The sequence below is a fragment of the Mobula hypostoma genome, chromosome 23, assembly GCF_963921235.1.
Source record: "Mobula hypostoma chromosome 23, sMobHyp1.1, whole genome shotgun sequence".
NCBI lineage: Eukaryota > Metazoa > Chordata > Chondrichthyes > Myliobatiformes > Myliobatidae > Mobula > Mobula hypostoma.
Genome location: NC_086119.1, coordinates 44548116 through 44573314, shown reverse-complemented (window position 1 = coordinate 44573314; position 25199 = coordinate 44548116). Strand labels below are relative to the sequence as shown.

The window sequence follows — 25199 nt, the reverse complement described above, 5'->3', positions numbered from 1 at the left end:
TGGGTGAGGATGGGGCAAGGATGGCGAGAGTGAGATCATAGAGAGGGGTAAAAGTGTGTGTTGAGCATGGCTGGGTGGGGTCACGGAGTACAGGTTCAGACAGGACGGTCACTGGAAGCTGCGGGATGGGGAGCTTTTAGTGATGGGGCAGAAGGCCTCTCAGTTTGATGCAGCATGATTAACGCCACGTCCCAGGAAGGAGTGCCCAATAACATTCACTCTCAAAACAACTTGATCTGTAATGTCAATATTATTGCACATTTTGTATACAGCACAATAAATCATGGCTTATTTGGAAGACAGACACCTTAACAGTACACATTAAGGTTTCAAGCTGCTGCCACCGCATTGTTACAAAGCAGGCTCACCACGACTCTCTGATCTTAATGTGCGTGCAGTCTCGTGATGAACTTTCAGCTTTTGGTGCACTGCTGGCTTTTTTTTCTTCATCTACTTCAGATCGTTGCATCAACTTTCAAACCAAGGTGCATAAAACAGGAACAGGTATCTTCCTGCAACTACTGGCACATCATCTTATTTAACTTGCACACTGTTATCATGCTCTTGAGCAGTCCTCTCTGTAAAAAGATGAACTCTTCCTAAAGATTTCCTAATTTACATTGTCTATCTGCACTGTACTTGCTGTGTAACTAACACCTTATTCTGCATCCTGTTTTCCTTTTCTATCTTGATATACTTGTGAGTCTCGCACAATAATCTGGATGGCAGTCAAACAAAAACTTTTTACTGTATTGCAGTACATGTAACAATAACATTATATATATATATTTGTTTACTCTGCAGTGCAATGCCTGCTGGTACATGCAAGTGGTTGCAGGAAAATACTTCACAAAAAATCAATTTTTGTGCTATAAATTGATCCTCCACTTGCCAAGCAAGGATCTTCAATATGCACCAAAAAATCCTAAAGAAAATAATCGCTAACTCTCCATTTCTATTGCCAGTTTGTACTGTCTTCTCCAAAGCACCAAGACAGAGTATATACACATACAAAAAAAGTGCATTATTATTAAGCCAATATGTTTAATCTATATGTATATTGGGCATGAGCTCCTGCTATGGACTGAGTATTATATTGTTACAAAACACAACGCCCTTGTCCACAGTATATTTACACACGTAGTTAGAACAGCTCAGTCTAAGTTCCCTTACAAAGCTCTGAAAGGAGCATTTTGTAGGGAATGATGTCATCACTTGCACCCTCTGATATAGAAGTCACGCTGGGGTCACAAGGGCATCCAATGACAGGTCAAATTTCCTGATGACTGTGAAAAAGTCAAGAATTTTTCTACTCCAGGTGAAGAAAACTAACTGTGTTGTTTAATTTCAAGGCAACATAGAGCTCCCAGTGAAGGAATATTTCCATTTGGAAATGTCCAACATATCTGATTTCTTGAACACCAAACTCCAAGCCAAATGAAATCGACTGAAGGGAAGTAGATTTTACTTCTATTGCTTCTGATTCAGAATCCCAAATTACGTAAATATAGTACCTAGTCTGGCTGGAAAATTGTGTCAGGGTTTCCGTAAGAAACACGGTTAGGTCATACTCATTTATATCTGGAGTAACACACACAAAATGATGCAGGAACTCAACAGATCAGGCAGCATCTAAGGAAAGGAATAAAGAGTCGATGTTTCAGACCAAGACCCTTCATCAGGACTGGAAAGGATGGGGGTAGAAGCCAGAAGAAGGTGGGGGAGGGGGGAAGGAGTAGAAGCTGGAAGGTGATAGGTGAAACCAGGTGAGGGGGAAATTAGGCTGGTGTAGGAGGGAGGAAGAAGTGAGAAAGATGGAAAAATAAGATGTACAAAAGGCAAAGGGATAAAGAAAGCTATCTGATAGGAGAGGAGAGTTGACAATTGGAGAAATGGAAGGAGGAGGGGTCTCAGAAGGGGGTGATAGGCTGGTGAGGAAAAGAGAAAGGGTATGAGGGCAGCCAGAATGAAGAATGGAAAGGGAGGGAGGGGGAGAAGATATTAATGGAAGCTGGAGTGATCGATCTTCATGCCGTCAGGTTGAAGGCTACCCGAACGGAATATGAGTTGTTGCTCCTCCAACCCCAGAGTGGTCTCATTGTGGCCTCCTCTACTGCCATGAACCAACATGTCTGAATGAGGAATTAAAATAGTTGGCCACCGGCAAATTTCTGCAGACAAGAGGGAAGGTGCTCGACAAATTGGTCCCCCAATCTACATCGTGTCTCGCTGAAGTAGAGGAGGCTGCACCAAATACAGTAGATGACCCTGACAGACTTGCAGCGTTTCCTCAGCTGGAAATGTCACCTCGTTTACATCTATACCAGAAAGTGGATTCCCTCATTTCATATGGAGAGACACTCAGACTATCAATTGTCGCAACTAGCAAAATGCTTTTATGTGCTGTATGTTGTGAGCTGCACTTGCATTTGGTCAGGGTACAGTAAGGGGAGGAGAAGGCTTACCCTGTAAAGCAGCATATGCTTTTTCTAGTGATGTTATTCGCCTGGGCGCTAGAATGTGGAGAGAACAGAGAGAAAGTTAAACACAGAATCCTATTAGTATGAAGAAAAAAACAACGATCCTTATTTATCTCCAGACTAAAGGGAATCTATTCATTTATTAAACTTTCATGTCAATATAACTTAAGAGCATCTTCTTCAACTGAATATTACCCTTCCAGATGATAATTAGTCATCTTCAAAGTGTATCTAATTAGATGGTCCACTGGTTAACCCCAATCTTTATCACTTGATAAATCTAAACTGAAGTTTGAAGTTCATCTTCCCTGAGGCATCACATAATTGTGTATGGCAACACTCCCTGTAAGAGCTCTACTCTCCAAATCAGGTCAAACAACTTGAAAAAACTTAAGATAGGAACTTTCAAGGATGTGAGAAATATTCTACTCTGGCTGATCTAAAAACAACACTGATCCTTGATGTAAGTTACCTCAGAATGTAGTCGGTACACCAGGGAGGAGCCAAAGAAATGGAATGAGGTAAAACACAGTTCAAACTGGAAATAACACCAAGGGAACAAACTAACCTAGAGACTAATCTGAAACGTAATACAAGAATATTTGCAGCTGAGAACTTATTTCAGAAGTTTCAGAACCTGGAAAAGACTTGTGGGATTTGGTTACATCAGCGACACAAACAATTGAATTCCATTATATGCATGCTTATCAACACACTGATCAGCAAAGACTTTAGCTAACAGAGTCGTGTTGATTAAATTTAGGAGAAGAGTTGATCTACCTATATTGCAGGGAGGACACAATATAATAGCTTATATGAGTTAGGTGGGTAGCTGGGAGACAACCAGCTAAGCCCATTGAAGACCTGGACAAGGATTTCAGGAATGGCAAAGTCTGGGCAAAGGTAAAATTGGAATACTGGGCATAAGTAGCCATAGGAGAGGAAGAAAGGTCTAGACCAAGGGTCTCAGCCTGAAACATTAACTGTTTATTTCCCTCCACAGATGCTGCCTGACCTGTGGATTCTTCCAGTGTTGGTTGTTTTAGACAGAAGTTCAAGGCGTGGCTCTCCACCTCTGAGTGCCCGAAGTGTCATGTCCTGAGATTAATTAAGGATATAGGCAGTGGAAATCTATTTCCTGTAGTTAAAAGAAGTGATATGCGTCTTACCACAAGAAGGAAGTTTTTGAAGGGGCAGGAATCTAATAATAGCAGTCTTCTAATATGCCAAAGAGAGATGTTATGGATGCAATGGGAGGTGAGGACCTTGATACGATGGCTATCATTAAGGAGGTAGTGTTGAGCAAACTTGTGGACCCGAAGATAGACAAGTCCCCTGGTCCTGATGGAATGCATCCCAGGGTACTGAAAGAAATGGCAGAAGTTATAGTAGAGACTTTGGTGATAATTTACCAAAATTCTCTGGACTCTGGGCAGGTCCCAGCAGATTGGAAGATGGCGAATGTCACGCCACTGTTCAAGAAGGATGTAGGCAAAAGGCAGGTAACTATAGGCCAGTTAGTTTAACATCTGTAATTGGGAAAGTGCTTGAAGCTATCATTAAAGAAGAAATAGCGAGGCACCTGGAAAGAAGTAGATCCATCAAGCAGACGCAGCATGGATTCAACAAATGCAGGTCCTATTTGACAAACTTACTGGAGTTCTTTGAGGATATAACAAGCACAGTGGATAGAGAAGAAGAGATGGATGTAATTTACTTGGATTTAGCATGGACAGAGGATTGGTTAACTAATAGAAAGCAGAGAGTTGGGATAGATGGGTGTCACTCTGGTTGGCAATCAGTGGTGAGCGGTGTACTGCAGAGATCAGTGCTGGGCCCACAACTGTTCACAATATGCATTAACGATCTGAAAGAGGGGACCAAGTGTAGTGTATCTAAGTTTGCTGATGATACTAAATTGAGTGGAAAAAAGATTGTGCAAAAGGTATGGAGAGTCTGCAAAGAGATATAGATAGGTTAAGTAAGTGGGCAAGGGTCTAGCAGATGGGCGTACAATGTTGGTAAATGCGAGGTCATCTTTGGAAGGAAAATTGAAAGAGCAGATTACTATTTAAATGGTAAAAATTGTAGCAGGCTGCTGTGCAGAGGGACTTGGGAGCACTTGTGCATGAATTGCAAAAGGTTGGTTTGCAGGTACAAGAAGGCAAATGGGATGTTGGCCTTCACTGTTAGAGGGATTGAATTTAAGAGCAGGGAGGGTACACTGCAACTGTACAGGGTACTGGTGAGGCCGCACCTGGAGTACTGCCTGCAGTTCTGGTCTCCTTACTTGAAGAACGATATACTGGCTTTGGAGGCAGTGCAGAGGAGGTTCACCAGGTTGTTTCCAGAAATGGGGGGGGGTTAGACTATGAGGAGAGATTGAGTCGCCTGGGACTATACTCACTGAAATTCAGAAGAATGAGAGGAGATCTTATAGAAACATATAAAATTATGAAAGGGATAGATAAGATTGAGGCAGGAAAGTTGTTTCCACTGGTGGGTGAGACTAGAACTAGGGGACATAGCCTCAAGATACAGGGGAGTAGATTTAGGATGAGGAGGAACTGCTTTTCCCAGAGAGTGGTGAATCTGTGGAATTCTCTGCCCAATAATGCAGTGGAGGCTACCTCAGGAAATATATTTAAGATGAGGTTAGATATATTTTTGGATAGTAGGGGAATTAAGGGTTACAGGGGAAAGGCAGATAGGTGGAGATGAGTCCATAGCCAGACCAGCCATGATCTTATTGAATGACGGAGCAGGCTCGACGGGCCAGATGGCCTACTCCTGCTCCTATTTCTTATGTTCTTTTGCTCTTATGTTCTCACAGAGAAGGGGATGGTTTTAGAAGATAAGTACCATTTAACAGTTCTTGGGGTAAAAAAAACAGCAAAGGTCAGATTAAGTGAAGTTGGGTAATGGGAATATAAGGTAGATCACGATCATATAAGCATGTGATTGGATTCATAAATTTCCTGTGGAAGTTACATATGCGTGGGACAGCAATTTTAACTCCCACAGGAAATGACTGGTAGAGTGATAGGTGTGGTAATGCTTGAAACATTAATTCAACTAATTGAGTCTAATACAGGATATTAAGTGTGGATTGATTTGTGAATCATTACAGTGACGTGTTGACACAGGTCCTGTGGGAAAACAGTAAGAAGACACAACATGGCAGAACTTGAATGATGCTGGGACAATGCACACAAAAATTCTGGAGGAACTCAGCAGGTCAAACAGCATTTATGGAGGGGAATAAAAGTCAATTTGGGCTGAGACCCTTTATCAGGACTGTCTTCCTTTCCTTTGGCTGCTCCTTTGTGCCGATGACGAGTCTCAGCCCAAAACAGCAACTGTTTATTTCCCACCATACTTGCTGTTTGACAGGCTGAGTTCTTCTAACATTTTTGTGTATTGCACAAGATTAAAAGCATCATCTCTCTGTTGCTGGGGCAGTGTATGGCCTTGCATTACACTTCACAGTATTTCCATGGATAGAAACGTCAACATCCACTTCTTAGATCATAAAGTTATAAAAAAAATCAATCAATTTGCCACAACTGTGCATATTCTTTGAATAAGTTACCTCATAATCCCACTTTTCCCCATTCTTTTCTCTGAGAAATGATCAATCCATTTTGTCCTCTACAGCTGGCGCTGAATCTTCTTCCATAATCTTTTCATGCAGTGTATTCTAGACTACACCATGCTGTTGCATGGGAAGTTCTCATCGCTCCTCCTACTTTCTTTCCAATGATTTTCTCTGGTCACTGACACTTCTGCCAGTGGAAATACTTTTGGTGTAATTTCATTTATACTTGCCTACATATCTTGTTTGTGAACATGGTGTATGACACTTAAATGTGCTGATGTAAAATTGTCAAGTATACTGCCAAAGAACTGGGAGCAGCTACACCAACAAATCACTTCACCCTCTTCACAGATATCAGTAACCATCAAGATAACATTTATACTCTGATTTCACAGATGTCCAGTCTACATTTGCTATATCTGCATGGACTACTTAAGTCTTCCATTTCCTAATACAATGTAATTCTGTGATATACCTCTGTTGAATAGACAGGTGTACTTCTACCTAATCAGCAACAGTTTGGCAAGTGGAAAAGCTACTTCAATGGTTGCTTTATAACCCGAACCAAAATTGTTGCTTGCTCCACATTGCCTGTCACGTAAATGGGAGTGCCATTGCCTACGGTGTTAAATTGCTCCACCCAAACTCAGCAGCTGCTTTTAGTAAACACCCCATGTTTTAAAATAATACTAAACACATACAGGTATATACACAAACACACACACAATGTATTAGTGTCTTCCAGGGGGATATATCCGGCATATCATCTTTTTTCTGCTTTGTAAATTTCCCCAATGGAAATGGATTTGAAGTGTCTCACTACGTCTAAGGGCAGAAATGGCTCAGTATCACTGTGTGCCAAAACAGTACCAGTCACAAGAGACACCTCAGTCATTGAGTCAGTAAATCTCTCTGAGTCTTTCATACATATCTTAAAGAAAGACAGCAATCTATTTTTGGTGAGACATCTTACTGAGGTGTCTCCTTCACCCTGCCATTCTACAGTTGCTGGGAACTCTCCCCAAAGCTCCATAACTAACTGTTTGTGTGGGAACAGATCTGCAAATGACAGGGTGATATTTCCTCTGCAAGTCCTGTACAAGCTAGTTTTCCAAAATGATAAATAATTTATCATGAGACTGGAGGACAGCAAAGTACTACTGCCAAAAGAAGAGGTGTGCTGGCATTGGAAAGGTTCCAGAGGAGGTTCACAAGAATGATCCCAGGAATGAAAGGGTTAACATAGGAGGAGCATTTAATAGCTCTGGGCCTGTACTCACTGATCTCATTGCAACCTATTGAATATCAGGCCTGGATAAAGTGAGTGTGGAGAGAATGTTTCCTACAGTGGAGGCGTCTAGGACCAAAGGAGGCAGCCTCAGAATTGAAGGATGTCCATTTAGAACAGCAATGAGGAAATTTATTTTTAGCCAGAGGGTGGTGAACCTGTGGAATTCATTGCCACAGATGGCTGTCTGGGCCAAGTCATTGGGTATATTTAAGGCAGAGGTTGATAGGTTCTTGATTAACCAGGGCGTCAAAGGTTATAGGGAGAAGGCAGGAGAATGGGGTTGAATGGGATAATAAAGCAGCCATGATGGAATGGCGGAGCAGATGGGTTGAATAGCCCAATTCTGCTCTTATGTTTTATGGACTTAAGTATAAACCAAGAAACTTAACTCAGGGACCGAGTATTGGTGAAGAGTAGGAAGTTTCCTGTCACTACATTGGCCCGATAAAGAATATATAAAGTAGGTTGGTGTGAAGGTTCCATTCCTGCATATAACGACTCATTTTGTAAGACATGGTAATGAGATGTCTCAACTTCCTGCACTTGTCTTGCAAGTTTCCCGCTGAAACTCAATGATCCTCCTCCCAGTAAATGATTAATGCTGGACATTTTTAAAATGTGTAGGTGGCAGAAGAAGCAAGACATGCTTGCACTGGGCTGGCCACTGGCAGCAGAAGAAACAAGGATGCTCCACAAGGCTCAGTCCTGGCGAAGTGTCTTGACCTAAAATACTCGCAGTCCATTTCCCCCTATTGTTGATGCCTGACCTGCTGAGTTCCTCCAGCTCCTTTGTGTGTTCCTCCACAATGTTAGTTTTATGACCCTTGAAACAATTAGATCTCCTTGCATGTGGGAGGGAAACGAATGACTGAGCTCTGCACAAATAAACAAATGATTGATCTCTGAATGAAGAGCTTTATTTGGTAAGGTTCATGGGATTATAAAAACAGCTCAGGCTGTTGTGATCAAGTGGCGCCCAGCCCTATAGACACACCATGGATCAGAGGTCTCCAGCTACATAGAGGAGCCAGGCCCATAATACCACTGGTAAGTCTGGCTGGTATATGCATCAGTGACCAGAAACCTTTCCACTCAGTGAGGCATTGCCCAGTAATACTAACAGTGACCAGAGGTAAGAGAGGGCGCTGTTGAGGGATGGTCTCCTGTTCTGCAGAGGAGCAAAGCCCAAATTACCACCAAATCCTGTTGGTTTTCTCTTGTGCATGTCCTTCATGCACAGTTGAAGATTTTTCTCACTCAGAAAAGGAGTTCATAGGCAGTCCACGTGTCTGTTATGTTGTGAGATACTGAGAAGAGCACACATGCTGCCTGCATTCTCTTCCTTTCTATTTGAGAAAGACATGGTAAATGTTACCACGTGATGCTGCAATTAGGAAACTTCCAGTGCCAGGAATACACCTTAGGAATTCTTAAACTGTAGCTTCCCTAACCCCCACTCCTGGTATTTCTAGGACAATCTTTGTTGCTGCAAAGTGAGTCATAGAAATAGAAAAAGAGTAGGCAGCATCTCTGATCTCTGTATGGTTCTATCTCTGAACACCAGGGGATTCTTCCCATCACAGGGCCTAAGAAAATGGAATGGGGTAGGGTGGGGGTGGTGTCAGGGTTAATTTACCAATACCAGCTTGCTTTCAAATGCAAGGTGAATAATGTGCAAATGATTTTGGAGCACTGAAGATATCCTTACCAGGTTTGGGGATCAATCCCTGGAAAGGCCTGCAAAATGACAAAAAAATGTACGCATCAAAACCTACAAAAATATTCTCAGAATGAAATGCCATTCAACGGTATTTAAAATCAGAAAACAGTCAAACCAGATAATGAACATTGCACATGTAAAATCTTTGTGCACTTGCTTTTGCAATTCCTGTGTTTACGGGGAATGCAGCACAGTAGAGAAGACATTATCCTTTAACCTGGATTGAACCCAGGCACCAGCAACAGGATGAATCATAGACCCTTCACAGCACAGGACATCAAGTCTACCTCTGCCCTTTGTGAACCAATTTTAATAGTTCTCATAATTTTATCTTATATCCTGTAAGTTATTTTCACTCAAGTACACCTCCAGGTCATCATGAAAGCCCTGATTGACTGTGCTGATGTTGTTCTAGACAGTAAGTTTCAGATCAATACCCATCTGGTAAAATATTTCCTTCATTTTCTTCCTGCAACTTTTGTCCTTCACCATAAGACCAGAAGTTACAGGAGCAGAATTAGGCCATTTGGCCCATCGAGTCTGCTCCACCATTTCATCATGGCTGATCCACTTTCTCCTCAGCCCCAATTTCCTGCTTTCTCCCTGTATACATTCGTGCCCTGACTAAGCAAGAATCTATCAATCTCTGCCTTAAATATACCCAATGACTTGGCCTCCACAACTGCCTGAGGCAATGAATTGCACAGATTGACTACACTCTGGTTATACCCACTGAAACATGAACATGTTCGTTACAGAAACAGCTTCCCTTTTTGTTGAACCTTGACTTGATCTTGTACTCCACCAAACCTCCTTTTCTTCCCCCACAAACAGCACAACCTAACATTGTCGCTGAACTTCCTCCTCCCTCCATCCCTTTCACTAGATATATTCTGCATTCTTCCTCAGTCTTCCTGCGGTATGGGCAAAAGATCTAAACACAATACCCCAGTTGTGAACTAACCAACATGTAGTCAAGTTCAACAGAATCTCCTTGCTTCGCTCTCTATGCTTATCTTTATGACTCCTTCATCCTACATACGTTACTAACTGTTCTCTCAATATGCTCTGCAATTAAACATTTATTGAATTGACTCAGCACCTTCTATACTTGCACAAATTTTTGGATGGTGCCATTTATCCATATTGTACCTCCACACTTTCTGCACTCCTATTCAATTTCATCTGCCACTCATCTGCCTAATCTCCCTACGCATCTTCTCTTGAACTCTATTATTATCTTCTTAATTGTTCATCATACCAAGTTTTCTGAAATGTGCAAAGTTCAAAATTCTACCCTGCACACCCACATCCATGTCACCAAAATATCTCAAAGCCAGTGGGGTCAACATGGCAGCCCTGCTCTAGTCTGAAAAGGCAACTATTTCCCACAACTTGCTTCTGTCTTTAATACACTTCTTCCATTCATGTTGTTACTAACCCTTGCATCTCACCCTTTCTAGCTAGTCTTCTGAAAATGTAGATAAAAGAATATCTACTACCTCCCCTTCATCATCTTTGACTGTTGCCTCATCAAAAATTTCAATTAGATTGGTCAGATGTGAATTGCCTTTTAAAAATCTGTGCCCCCCTCTCCATTATTAACACAAGTGTCTCTATTTATTTCTCCTTATTGTTTCTGAGGTCTACACTCCACTGAGATTAAAATAAATGGTCTATAGTTGCCTGACAAATCCACTAACTCTTACTTGAATAGTATGCTCCATTTTCCAGTCCCACCCACCAACTCAAACACTTCCTAGAGCATCCATGAATACATCATGTTCCCAGTGTGATTTTAAGCTCTGATAGCTGTCATGGTATCTCCTTGACAACTTTTACCCCATCCACTATCTCCACCACCTCTTACCCAGATTCGGGCAGCATCCTCTTCCATTATAAAGACCAATACAAATTTAGTATTCCCGTCATGTCCCATCTCTCTGCATAGATCCATTCCTTAATTTGTCCCCATCTCTCCCCCACTACATGCTTACGTGTCTACAGAAGACATTTACGTTTGCTCTAATGTTATCTACCCTTACATTCTCTTTGTCAGCCCTATTTTTTCATTTTAATGCTTGAAAATTCTACGCACTCATTGGGATGTGCTAAAATGATGCAGTGATGGATGGCAATGTTTCTTCCTGTTGCCCATGACATAAACCTCTGGTTGCCACTGCTCTCTCAAGGATCTGCTCCCTGTAGTACTTCACCAAGAACTCAGCACCCAGTCCCGCCTTTGCTCAAGCTGTGCTTTAATTCTCACCACTATATTATCCACACCCTCCACCCCCAACCCAACCAGAGTGCTTGCAGTCATCCAAACCTTCTTGCTGAATACCGAGTTTATACACGTACATTCTAAACTGATCTGATCTTCATGGTACGTTCTAGACACCTGAGGACTCACAGACACCAATCCTGTTAATTAACCAATCCTGTTACTTGCAACAATTAGTTGCTATTATCTGGTTAATTAAAGCTCCTGAATCAGCAAAGGATTATTTAATGTTTATTTTCTGCCCGCTTACATGTAACACTCTAACTGACAATTGTTAGCTGTCCGGAGCTTCTCTCTGCCAGCACCTCATTGCATTTAACTTCTTTGTTCTTTTTACCTGGTTACCTTATGCTAACCAGCTATAGTCCCATGACATCACTACCCAATTACAACTCCCAGTTTGCTTAACAGGTTATTTAATATCCTTCTATGTTTCCAACATATCTACCTACAATTTCTATTTGCTATTGCCTGGTGACTTAGAGATTCACATGGCTGTGAACTAACTAATCACAACTTCCTGGCATTATCTGGGTTACCTACAATTCCCAAATGGTATTACCTGGTTATAGTGAACTTGATTTTGTCAGCCACAGCCAAGATTCTCTCCAGATTCTGGGATCCAAACGTACAAGGTTTTCGGAACGGAATGCCGGGTGGGAGCCCTTCAATTATAACTGAGCCTGGGTTGCTTTTTATTCGCTTGTAGGGAACTTGAACAGGGTACTTAATACCCAAAGCTTCACCTGTAAATAATGAAAAATGAGACCCTATCTCCAACACCACGCCACATTGTATTTATTTTTGGATAATTCATGAATCAATGTAACCTGGAGTGGTAGAGATTACTGGGAGAGTATTTTCCCAATGTGGGCAGTGAATAGAGTTAAGTATTTTTCCACAGATCACTCTCATTTAATACAAGATATGGTGGTGCAGCTGGTAAAGCTGCTATCCCATGGCACAAGAGACCTGGGTTCAGTCCAGACCTCGGGTCCTGTCATGTGTGGAGTTTGCAATGTTCTGCTGTAGTCTCATGGACTTCTTCTGGGGGCTCTGGTTTCTTCCCATGTCCCAGAGATGTGGAATGTCAGTTAACTGGACAGTATATTCTACCCCTTTGTGCAGATGAGATGTACGTGAATTGGTGGTGTCACTGAAAGTTTGGGAAGAATGAAACTGGAATTAATAAAGGACTAATATGAATGGGCAGTTGGTGCTCAGTGCAGACTTAGTGGACCAAAGAACCTATTTTTATGATATAGTTCTCTACAACTTTTGTGACTGATTCATCCTGAAAATAACCTGTACAGAAACACATCAACTTTAAGATCAACTTAGAATTGGTTGACAAGATAACTGTTTAAATCAAAGAAACTTAATGTAAATACAAAGACACAAGAGGTTTAAGTAATGCTGGAAATAGTGTTAGGCTAAGAAATGATTACTGGGGCGTCAACATTTAACATGCCACAGTGGTCATTTATCCCTGACTGTGACCAAGATACAGAAAAGACTTGATAGACCGAATGGCCTAATTCTGCTCCTATGTCCTATGTCTTATGTAGGACCAATATTTTGGACCTCACTGTATCAACGTTCAAGGATCAAATGGGTTCTCCAAAGGCCATTTTATTTTTTGGGAAGTGATATACCTTGGCCAAAGTACACCTGAAAAATATAGCCATTTTATAGATTTCTTTGGTGCCTGCATAAACAGATACTAGGCTATGTGGAGAACAGGGATTTGGCATGCCTGGCAGAAACTGCTTGGCGTTGAGTGAAACAGGAAATGTCTGCAATAAAGGCAACTAACTAATGTTGACTCATTGAGTGCAAAACAAATAATGTCTTTGGGTATTATTGGAGATCAGCTAACCCTAACGCAACAGAAGGATTAGAAATTGACTTATTGGTCAGTGGTATGAAATCCTGTTATTTAAAAGGTAAAGTTTCAAAGTGCAATTATAATACATTACCACAGCCAAAATTCTGTGCTCAGTTCACTTAGTGAACATGAACTGTTCACCTCCTGATTCAGATTAAAGTACAATTATAGAAATCAGGCGAGTGTTTAGTGATGGTGATCATGAACTGTGCTTGTCTGGTTTCCTGCTTCCTCAGTCTTTCGCTGAGAGGAGAATAGGAAACAGCTGCTAGCTGTCCATTCAACACCCTTAAACTCACTCAAAATAGGAACTTAAAGAAATCCAAGAACAAACATACAACGAAGTGAAGCACATAATTCAGCCCGGCACAGCTCTGCAGAACTGAAGGGATGCTGTTCTGTCAGCCATGCCATCTTCCAGTTAACAAGGTATGTTCACAATGCACCCTTTAGAACTCGTCAGTTCTCTAACTTTTGGAGTGTAGACATTCTTATAACACAGGAAACCCAACAGCCAGCTTACACACAGCCAACTGACCAGGTTAGAAATTTTGATTAAGGGATAAATACTGAGATTGATGATTAACTAGTTACTTGGCTTGCCATCCCCTCTGTTGATTCACTAGTGAAATTGCCTTTTCTCCAAGGAATATATCCTCTAAAACTCTCATGATCCTAGAGCCATCACCCACACCCCTGCCCGGTTTTGTTACTCAACAGACAGGCAAAGGGTTCAAGTTCTGGAACTGTGGTCCCAAGGTTCGATGGAAAACAGTGGATTTATTGTTTCTTGTTCAAGAATTATCTATCAATGAAGTGATAGTGATGATCTAAACCCATACGCAACCCCACATCCTACAAATCCCAAACATATAAAGCAATTAATAAATGAAATAACCCACAGAACTGGGATACAAGACCTCTGGCCACACAGACTGAGCCTCCTTGTAAACCAGCAGGTTGGTAATTCTGAGGTTAGGTGTAGCTCTTTGCTGTACACAAAAGTGGCTGAGGTAAGAAATCAGGCCCAGTTGCAGTGCTCTGAGTTTCCCTGGCATTCGAGTTACCTCTTCCCTTGGTTTATTATCTGAAGGTGGGAGAGACATTCTGATCGATAGAGGTATAAAGATGCTAGTGAAATGTCCTGCATGGACTGGAATGTTTGCAGGGCATCTGCCAACATCTTCTCACTTAACATAAAAATAAGCTAACTCCTTCACTCAGCCGCCTACGCCAATGCAAAATAAAGGAGATTTAAGGAGATTAAAGGAATTTTAAAAAGAGATTAGAAAAAGTTCTGGGGCCTTCCCCATATGGGCCTGATCTGACACTACCATATCTCACAGGACTGGACTGGGGTTCCAGTTCCTCCTAATAATGTTCAAACCGAGGGAATGGAAGGACCCGGTGTGTGATCAGAAAGGCAAGTTCACCATGAAGCATGGTGACAGTTCTATTACTCACATTGGTATCAAACACTTTACCATAGCACTGGTTTCTCTAAGCAACTCACAAGATTACATTCCAAGTGTGGCACAGCAGAAAGTCTGAAATTACCATATTTACGATTAAACAGGTCCTGCACTTGTTCACGTAGGTTATTGGCAATATCCACTCTGGTCAGCTTTGCATCATAGTTTTCTGCAAATAACATAAGAATATATATCAATAGAGCTGGACTCCAGAGTGCAGAGACACACTATTCTGGGGCACAGTAAATGGCAACCAGCTTTCTGGCTTTACAGATATCATTTTACAAGATCCCAAGATCTTGACTGGGAACACTGTGTACTTGCTGGTTTATGTACTTGTACTTTGTCTGGCTGTAGACCCAGAGTGATGGAGTCTGACTCTGCAGGGTCTTGATCACTTATTGATTTAGTAGGCAAACTACTTCAGACAAAAGCCTAGAAATAGCTTTACTAATTTTCAGTGGAATTAAAATAACTGCCTGTGACACCCTAACACTGTGAGTCCCAAAAAGATCAAGATCTTCAAACAACTCGTCTACAGAGCAGTGTTGTTGGGATTTCCTGTGTAATTCTGTATTGCATCAGCTTCAGAACACGGATCCATGAAGTCGTACAATAAAATTAGTTAATCTCTCACTCCTACTCTTTCTGTAACTTACAGATTTTTCACTCTTTCTCAGTTCTGATTAACCATCTTTGAACTAAGATGTTAACTCTTTTCCTCTTTCCACAGATGCTGAGCATTTCCTGCTGTTATTACAGGACTTCAAGGTGGTGCCAGCAAACAACGTGATCAATGGTGACTTCCTACATACAGTTCATGAAGCTACTTCTTTTACCTCTTCTTTCAAATATGATTCTGCTACTACACTGCGTGCAAAAGCAACCTGTGATTTACATTTTGATTGTGTGTTTTTGGGCCGATTGAGTGATCTAGCGCTTGCTATCTCAGAGGGAACTCGGAGAGGTTGAGTGCAGCCTGGAAGCCGGGAAGCGGGCCGTGAGCCCGTGATCGATTCCACTGCTTCTCTCTGACTGAGGCATCGAGTAACGATTGAAGTCAATAAAGAGTAGAGCGGTGGACGGGCAGGTGGATGTTTGGCACCATCTGCCTGTGTTTGAGCAGTCTTACTCTCCTTCTTGCTAGGGGCTGTCAGAGGAAAGTTCAGGAGCCTTTGGATTCATGTTGTCAGGATTGATTGGCAAAGATCGTGGCTGTGAACTCATGCCAGTGCCTCTACTTTCTTAGAAACCTATGAGATTCAGCATGTCACCAAGTACTTCGACTAACTTTTACACTGTTGTAAGTACCCTGACCGGTTGCATCACGGCCTGTTATGGCAGTTCCAATGCACAGGAATGCACGAGTCTGAAGAGTTGCCATGGACAGGAGATGCTGCTTCTGGAAGGTGGCATCCCACCATCAAAATCCCCACCGTCCAGGTCATGCTCTCTTCTCAAAAACATGAAAATCTGCAGGTGCTGGAAATCCAAGCAACACACACACACACACACACACACACACAATTCTGGAGGAACTCAGCAGGCCAGGCAGCATCTATGGAAAAGAGTACAGTTGACGTTTTGAGCCGAGATCCTTCAGCAGGACTGGGGAGAAAAAGCTGTGGAGTAGATTTAAAAGGTTGGGGGGGGGGGCAGGAGGTTCAGAAGCCTGAAGTTACACACCACCAAGGCTCAGGAATAACCACTTTCCTACCACCATCAGACTTTTGAACCAACCTATACTATCACAACCCTACCTCAGCAACAAGACACTATCGACCATCTTCGACACTGCCACAGGTTTGCTTTGACTGCATCTTCGCTTTTATGAAGTACTAAGGTCTTGCTTATATGCAGTCTTTTTTCCATCCTATTGTATAATTTTTAGATACAACATTTATTGTTTTGTTATCCATACCAACATGCCCGAGATGCTGCTCAAGCAAGGTTTTCATTGTACCTGTACCTCACCACATGATATTAAACTCAACATGAGGACCTGACAATGTCAACCATGATCAGAATATGAAGCAGCACGCAGGGGGGGTCACAGGAATGCTGAGCAAGTAGGTAAATTGTGGGCACTGCATCAGAATTGTTATTGTTTGGGGGTGATTTCACAGAGGGAAAGAAAAAAAACCCTATTGGAAGCCCAGACGTTTGTCAAAGTTGCTTTTCTGTGGATTAAGCTCAGATTTAACAGCACAGCACCTTCCTGCTGTAGCTGTACAAAGGCATTTCTAGGTCACAGTTTGCTGCAACTGCCTTCTGCTCCAAGAATAAATGTTGGAATGAAGGCAATTCACCAATGTGTTGGAAATTATACTGCTTTCACTTAACAAGTATGTCCCTTGATAATGGATGGCATTTTATTTTCTCTGGAGCAGTACTTAAGCTAAATTAATTCGTCACAATCATGATATATGGCAAAAATTTAGAAATCAGCATCTAGCAGGTTACCAAGGTACAGAGTAAGTTTTCCTTACCTGGGATTGTCACTTCAATAATATTAAGAGAATTGTTTGATTTATTTCCATCGGAGGTTGTCAGGTGCTTCACTGTTGCTTTATCTGGTATTTCTAACACAATAAAGAAACAAGCATTAGAACAGAGGTGTGACTCAGCAAACCTTCCCCCCGTCAGGACTAACCTGCACAGCTGAGGTGGGTGGTCAGAGTCTTTTTGCGCATAGCAGGGTAGTGACAAGGAGACGTACAGGACTGAGATAGATCAGCTGGTTGAGTGGTGTTGCAAAATCGATCTTGCACTCAATGCCAGCAAGGCCAAGGAACTGATTGCGGACTTTAGGAAGGGGAAATCAGGAGCACACACATCAGTTCTCATTGAGGGGTTCAGCAGTGGAAAGGGCGAACGGCTTCAGGTTCCTGGGCTCAACATATTGACACAATTACAAAAAGAAGTTTGGAGGAGGTTTGGTTTGTCACCAAATACTCTAGCAAATATCTACAGACATATGTAGAAAGCATTCTAATTGGTTGCGTCTGCATCTGGGATGGAGGCGGCAGTGCACACGATCAAAAAAAGCTGCCGAGAGTTGTAAACTAAGCCAGCTCTATTATGGGCATTAGCATCCCCACCATTGAGGACATCTTCAAAATGTAATGTCTCAAGGAGGTGGCATTTATCATAAAGGACCCTCACCATCCAGGACATGGCCTCTTCTCATTACTACCGTCAATCAGATGGTACAGGAATCTGAAGGCTCACAGTCAATGTCTTGGGAATAGCTTCTTTCCCTCCACCATCAGATTTCTGAACAGCTCATAAACCCATGTATACTACATCTGTTTTTACACTATTTATTTTTCATATATTCTTATTGGCGCGTGGCCAAGTGGTTAAGGCGTTCATCTAGTGATCTGAAGGTCGCTAGTTCGAGCCTCAGCTGAGGCAGCGTGTGTGTCCTTGAGCAAGGCACTTAACCACACATTGCCCTGCAACAACACCGATGCCAAGCTGTATGGGTCCTAATGCCCTTCCCTTGGACAACATCAGTGGCGTGGAGAGGGGAGACTTGCAGCATGGGCAACTACTGATCTTCCATACAACCTTGCCCAGGCCTGTGCCGTGGAAACCTTCCAAGGCACAAATCCATGGTCTCATGAGACTAACGGATGCCTTAAAAAAAATCCTTATTGTAATTTATAGTAACTTTTATGTATTGCTCTGTACTGCTGCTGCAAAACAACAAATTTAATGACATATGTCATTAATAATAAACCTGATTCTGATTCTGAAAGCTCAAGTGTGGGTTTAAGGAGCGAGAGAAAGGGTTGAGGAGCAAGATTTTCCAGAGTACTGCATATATGGAACAGGCTGCCAAAGTGGGAGAGTTGGAAGTTACAAAGTTGAAAAGACATTTGGACATGTGTGTGGATAGGAAAAGTTTAGTCAGATATGGGCCAAGTGCAGAAGAAAGGGATTAGTTTAGATAGGCATGGGTAAGTCGGGTCAAAGGGCTTGTTTCCACGACCCTACGCAATTTACTCACTTTATTCCCCTGTGACCACGTTTCTTTACTCCACAAGTTATGCTGACTTTGATGGTGCTTTTAAGGAGAAGTTAAATATATCAATGCAGGGGAGACACAAGTAGGAACACAGAGGAGTAGAAGAGGAGATGTGCTACAGGAGCATTGATCAGTGGGTTGAATTACCCGCTCCTGCAATGTATATTCTATGCCATAATGCGTCTGATTAGGCCATCGTCACCGGCCTGCCAAGTCTCCAGAAGAATTAGCAGTGTAACTGCTGGGAGCCAGGCCACAAACGCTGATTCTCCAGAGCTAAGAATGACAAGCGTAACCTACACAATTGCTCTCAGTGAAGTTCATGACATTCAGGCCATAACAGCCTGTTGCCAGGGTGACTCGCTGAACAGATGTTAGCCCCCTCTTAAAGGTTCTCAGTGTTCTGGAACATGGACCTGCACCTTACCACCATATGAATTAATTAGAAAGCTTTTTCTGTAGCATTCAGCTTAGGGAAACACTGCGTTGGGTTTATGTCGTCAGTGCACCCTGCCACGGAGTGCTTTGGTCCATTTGCTGCTCAGGAAGTGGCTTTGAAAACAGAATGTACGAGGGAGCTGAGACCGAGCAGGCAGCCATTGTTAGTGAAATCTTGCTCCTCTCCACAGCTGCGTTCAGGGGATTTCTTGCAGCAAAGGGGGTACTTTGTTCACGATATCAGCTTAGAAAAGAGCAGCGAGGGATTTCAAATACAGAAAACTGGTTTATTTCAATACAGAAAATTTTTCAACAATTTCATTTGCTAAAAGTAGTGGTTATTCAGCACTCATCACCAGCTGCATTATCATGCAAAATCTAGCTACATTCGGAGAGATTACAGGCTGAAATCTAATCTAGGTTTAAATATAATCTGAGTGTAACTTGGTTGAAGGTTTGTGTGTGGAATAACAAATGCATAGGAGTGAATTCTTGGCTGGGCTCCAGTCAAAAGGCTCAGACAGTTTATGTACTATACATTCAGCGGCCACTTTATTCAGCACACATGTACACTGCTCGCTAATACAAATATCTAATCAGCTATCACGAGGCAGCAACTCAATCCATAAAAGCTTGTAGACAGGGTCAAAAGGTTCAGTCGCTGTTCAGACCAAACATCAGAATGAGGAAGAAATGTGATCCAAGTGACTTCGACTGTGGAGTAACGATTGGTACCAGACGGGTGGTTTGAGTATCTCAGAAACTGCTGATCTCCTGGAAATTTCATAGACAACAGTATCTAGGGTTTACAGAGAATAATGGGAAGAACAAAAACTTTCAAAGAGTGGCAGTTCAGTGGATGAAAACGCCTTGTTAACGAGAGAGGTCAGTGGATTATGGCCAGTCTGGTTCAAGCTGACAGGAAGACGACAGTAACACAAATAACCACGTCTTACCAACAGTTGTGTGTAAAAAAAACCATCTCTGAATGCACAACACGTTGAGCCTTGAAATGGTTGGGCTACAGCACCGAAGACCACGAACATACACTCAGTGACAGGAGGTACGTAGCAAAGTGGCCATGGAGTGTAAATGAAGATCGTGTGGGTAGGACCCTGACACAGAGACTCTGTTCTGAGTTTTGCCATGGCGAGAAATTTCCAGGTAGATGGAGAAAAATTTTCACTGAAGTTCTCCAAGCTCCCTTGTATAAGTGTAGCACATTCACCAACTTGTGGGAACTTTTAATCAATGACCTGTCAAAATGTTAGGGAGCAGTGTTAGGGATGGCATTGAGAACTTTTGAGTTCTTTCTCTAGGACTGCACAGAAGCCTGGTATAATCAGCAGAAGGAACACACCATGTCCAAAAATACCCACGCCTGCCCTATCAGGGACTTCCTGCCCTGCCTACCTGTGGCGGAGTCTACAAGGCCCGCATTGGCTTCATCAGGCACTTCAGAACTGGAGTGGAAGCAAACCATCCGTGATCCCAAGGGGCTGCCTGAGGAGAAGAAAACAAAGATAAATGGACCTCTGCGAAGAGGATTAACTTCCTTTTGTCCAGTTATTATGTACTGGACTGACCTGTTTGGATTTGTCTCTTCAGCTGCATTGCTTCATCTTTCACTGAGTCACGGGGTTCCTGGGGTGAAACTGGAATAAGCACAAAGATGACAAAATGGATCAGAATTATTCTCCTAACTTTTATTGGCTTCAGTCACCTTACCTTTTCATTCTGCATGACAGCAATGCTTAGTAAACAAGAGTGTTCACCTCAAATCTACGAGGCAGGAAGAAAGAGAGCCCTCTGCCTTGATCTCTGAGTAGCTCTCAAGCTGATTGATCATTTCTTGGTGGACTGCACTTCACTACCCTGTCTGACTGGGATTAAAGGATGCCACACAGATTGCAGAAACGTTACATCTGACATGCTATTGTGTTCAGGACCGCAATGAAAGCTTGTCATCTGTTCTATTTTACTTACTAGATCCTCCTGCATAGGATGTACAGGACATTAAGTGCACTGATGTTAAACAGGCTCTGTCTTGAAGTATTCTCTCCCTTTCCATTCTCCTCCATCTCTAACTTCAATATGTCCTGCAGGGTCTTGTGATAGTAAGAAATACACTTAAGAAAGACAACAACACCTTTGGTTGACCCCGAAGAAGCCACTGCATCTGAGCATGCTGACATCTTACCAGAAGTAAGGTGACTGGCTTTAACCCACTCCAAAATTTTCACAGTATTCATTAACTTAATTTTTGTTTGTGAATTGCCTATTTCCTTAGGCACCTACCTTTCACCCGTGGTCCTAAAACTCAAGATCTTCCTTGCTCTTCTCCCTGCTCAACTTAGCTTTGGGTTCAACTCCATCCTAACTCCTTGAGCTCCCTGAATGTCCATTCTATTTATAGCACTCCTTCGCTTCACCCTGGTGAAGCCCTCATGTCTGTTTGCTCCCTTTGTCCATGAAATGCAGGTGTAGGAGTCTACAATGCATAGTGACTTGCTATTCATTACTATTCAGACGGTGGTGTCTGAAGAGAGGATGCTGTCCAAGTTGCATGCCATCTTGGACAATGTCTCCCATCCACTACATAATGTACCGGTTGGGCAGAGGAGTACATTCAGCCAGAGACTCATTCCACCGAGATGCAACACTGAGTGTCATAGGAAGTCATTCCTGCCTGTGGCCATCAAACTTTACAACTCCTCCCTTGGAGGGTCAGGCACCCTGAGGCAATAGGTTGGTCCTGGACTTATTTCCTGGCATAATTTACATACTATTATTTAATTTTTTTAATGGTTTTATATTGCTATATTTATACTCTATTCTTGATTGGTGCAACTGTAACGAAAACCAATTTCCCTCGGGATCAATAAAGTATCACTATGACTAGACTCGGCCAGACAGTATAGTGAGGTCCTCAGGCAAGCTTCCTTTTACTCCAGCATCGTAACATGAAAGTTAAGCCCTTGCTTTTCTTCCCCAATTCTCTTCTTAAATCCCTCAACTGTCTGTTTGCATCTTCAATTTCAGCAGAAAGCTCATAAGCCCGGTGGGCCACTGTTTCAGCTGCCTGTGCGGCTTCCTTCCTCTTTATAAAGTTCTAGCCTTATTCAATTACGCATCCAATTCTCAGTTCCATATCCTGTCCCCGCCACCATGTTCCTACCAAACTGCTTGCCATTTTGTCTTTATGTTGGCTGCTAAAGCTCATAATTACCTATCCTCGGGTTATGTGGCCTCCAGCTCCGTCCTTCGGTTTAATTTTAAAGGCCACAGCGCCACTAAGTGGCGGATACAAGAACAGCAATAGCTTCATACACCAGGGTTCTACATGTTGGGGCTGCAAGCAGGTATTCAATGAATCTCTGCTCTGATAACTAATAGAACAATACCAATGCAGCACACAGACAGGCTCTCTGACCCACCTGTCCATGTTGACCATAAAGTAACTGTCTATACTAATCCTCTTACCAGCACATGATGCTGATCTGTAGGCTTACAAATCTTGACAACTGAGGCATTCCCTTCGATATCTTTAAAAATGCTCTGAGACTCTCTGCCTCCACCACATCTTCAGGCAACGGATTGTAAACTTCATCTAGCTTCTAGGTTAAAATTTTCTTCTTTATATCCCCTCTTAGCTTCTGACTCTCATCTTAAACCTATGCACTCGGGCTGCAGACATTTCTGCTATGGGAAAAAATTTCTCGCACCCCTTCTAGGTAGCCTCCTTCCCCTCACCCCTTCATTTTACTCTGGCGTTTTCCCCCTTACATTTCAGTCCCGATGAAGGGTCTCGGCATGGTTGATTCATTTTCATAGATGCTGCCTAACCTGCTGGAGTTCCTCCAGCATTTTGCATGTGTTGCTTTGGGTTTCCAGTATCTGCAGACTGTTGTTTCCCACTGTCTACACCTCATAATTTAATACACCTCTATCAAATTCCCCCACCCTACCAATCTCCGGTCACCCCCTTACCCCATTCCTCAGCATCAAGGACAACAAATCCAACCGAACTGGTCTCCCCTTATAACTGAACTATTCTCTCCCAATATCCTGCAGTAACTCCTCTGCACCCCCTCCAGAACAATTGCTTTCCAGAATGCGGCAATCAAAACCGTGCCAAATGGCCTGTTTACATGCTCTATGTGGCCTCCTCAGTGTTTCATAAAGCTGAACGATAATAGCCCTACCCTTTAAATTATGCCCTCTGCTCAATGAAGGTTTGCGTCCAACTTATAGTCATACTTTATTGATCCCGGGGGAAATTGGTTTTCGTTACAGTTGCACCATAAATAATAAATAGTAATAGAACCATAAATAGTTAAATAGTAATATGTAAATTATGCCAGTAAATTATGAAATAAGTCCAGGACCAGCCTATTGGCTCAGGGTGTCTGACCCTCCAAGGGAGGAGTTGTAAAGTTTGATGGCCACAGGCAGGAATGACTTCCTATGACGCTCTGTGTTGCATCTCGGTGGAATGAGTCTGGCTGGATGTACTCCTGTGCCCACCCAGTACATTATGTAGTGGATGGGAGACATTGTCCAAGATGGCGTGCAACTTGGACAGCATCCTCTTTTCAGACACCACCGTCAGAGAGTCCAGTTCCATCCCCACAACATCACTGGCCTTACGAATGAGTTTGTTGATTCTGTTGGTGTCTGCTACCCTCAACCTGCTGCCCCAGCTCACAACAGCAAACAATTTGCCTTCTTGAACACCCACTCTACCCATACCGTCTTCAGGGACTCTGGGACTTCCATACCAAGTTTCACGGGCTCCTCAGCACTCCCTAGTGCGCCACCATTTATTGTGCATTTTCCACCTCTATTTGACATTCCAAAATGCATCACCTGGCTCTTATCAAGATTAATTCCGAATGATCAATTTCTCTCTAGCCTGAGAATATCTTCCCCACTATCTGCATTGATTTTATGTCATCTGTAAATTACTTATCATATACTCTACATTAACATTAAGTTGCTGACATATATAACAAACAATAAGGGCCCTGGTACCGATCCCCGCAACAGGCTTCCAAATACAAAAGCAACTCTCCATTACTACACTCTGTCTATTATTAAACTTATTTTTTGATCCAGTGTGTCAATTTGCCACGGATCCCATGGACTCCTTGTGGGATCCTGCTAACTGTGAACAGGAGATAGAGAGGAGCTACAGGGAGTTAGTCACCCCGAGGCTGCAGGAGTTAGTTAAGTGGGTGACAGTCAGGGAAGTGAAGGGGAGAGCTCAGTTAGTAGAGAGCTCCCCTATGGCCATCCCCCTCAGTAATCACTATCTCGTTTTGGATGCTGTTGAGGGGGGGTGACCTGACAGAGGACAACCATGGCGACTGGGTCTCTGGCACTGAGCCTGGTTCCGTGGTGCAGAAGGGAAAGAGGAAAATGAGGAATGCGGTAGTCATAGGGGATTCCATAGTGAGGGGAACAGACAGGGGGTTCTGTCAGCCTGATAGATTTACCCACCTGGTGTGTTGCCTCCCAGGTGTCAGGGTACAGGATGTTTCGGATCGGGTGAAGAGTATTCTTAAGGGAGAGGGTGAACAGCCAGAAGCCTTGGTACACATTGGTACCAATGACATAGGTAGAAAAAGGGAAGAGGTCTTGAAGAGAGAATTCAGGAAATTAGGTGGAAAGCTGAAAAGCAGGACCTCTAGGGTGTAATCTCAGGATTGCTGCCTGTGCCATTTCCCATGGTAGGGGAGTCTAGGACAAGAGGGCATGACTTCAGGATTGAAGGACGTCCATTTAGAACAGAGATGCAGAGAAATTACTTTAGTTAGAGGGTGGTAAATCTGTGGAATCTGTTGCCACGAGCAGCTGTGGAGGCCAAGTCATTGGGTGCATTTAAGGCAGAGATAGACAGATTCTTGATTAGCCAGGGCATCAAAGGGTATGGGGTGAAGGCAGGGGAGTGGGGATGACTGGAAAAATTGGATCAGCCCATGATTGAATGGCG

General features: G+C 42.8%; 1 protein-coding gene across 8 annotated transcripts in view; it reads right to left on the bottom strand.

Annotated features, from left to right (window-relative positions):
* The window catches only part of gtf2ird1 (GTF2I repeat domain containing 1), a 200953-nt gene that overhangs the window by 23221 nt on the left and 152533 nt on the right, over window positions 1–25199 (bottom strand). For 7 of the 8 annotated variants that reach the window (XM_063031349.1, XM_063031348.1, XM_063031351.1 and 4 more), the window contains 7 exons: window positions 20791–20859; window positions 20618–20707; window positions 17223–17315; window positions 14819–14902; window positions 11936–12119; window positions 9078–9106; window positions 2466–2513 (listed from right to left, as the gene is read on the bottom strand). In XM_063031349.1, coding sequence (XP_062887419.1) covers window positions 2466–2513; window positions 9078–9106; window positions 11936–12119; window positions 14819–14902; window positions 17223–17315; window positions 20618–20707; window positions 20791–20859 — 597 coding nt within the window. The remainder of the gene's footprint in view (window positions 1–2465; window positions 2514–9077; window positions 9107–11935; window positions 12120–14818; window positions 14903–17222; window positions 17316–20617; window positions 20708–20790; window positions 20860–25199) is intronic. The other variant, XM_063031354.1, reaches the window with a different exon arrangement.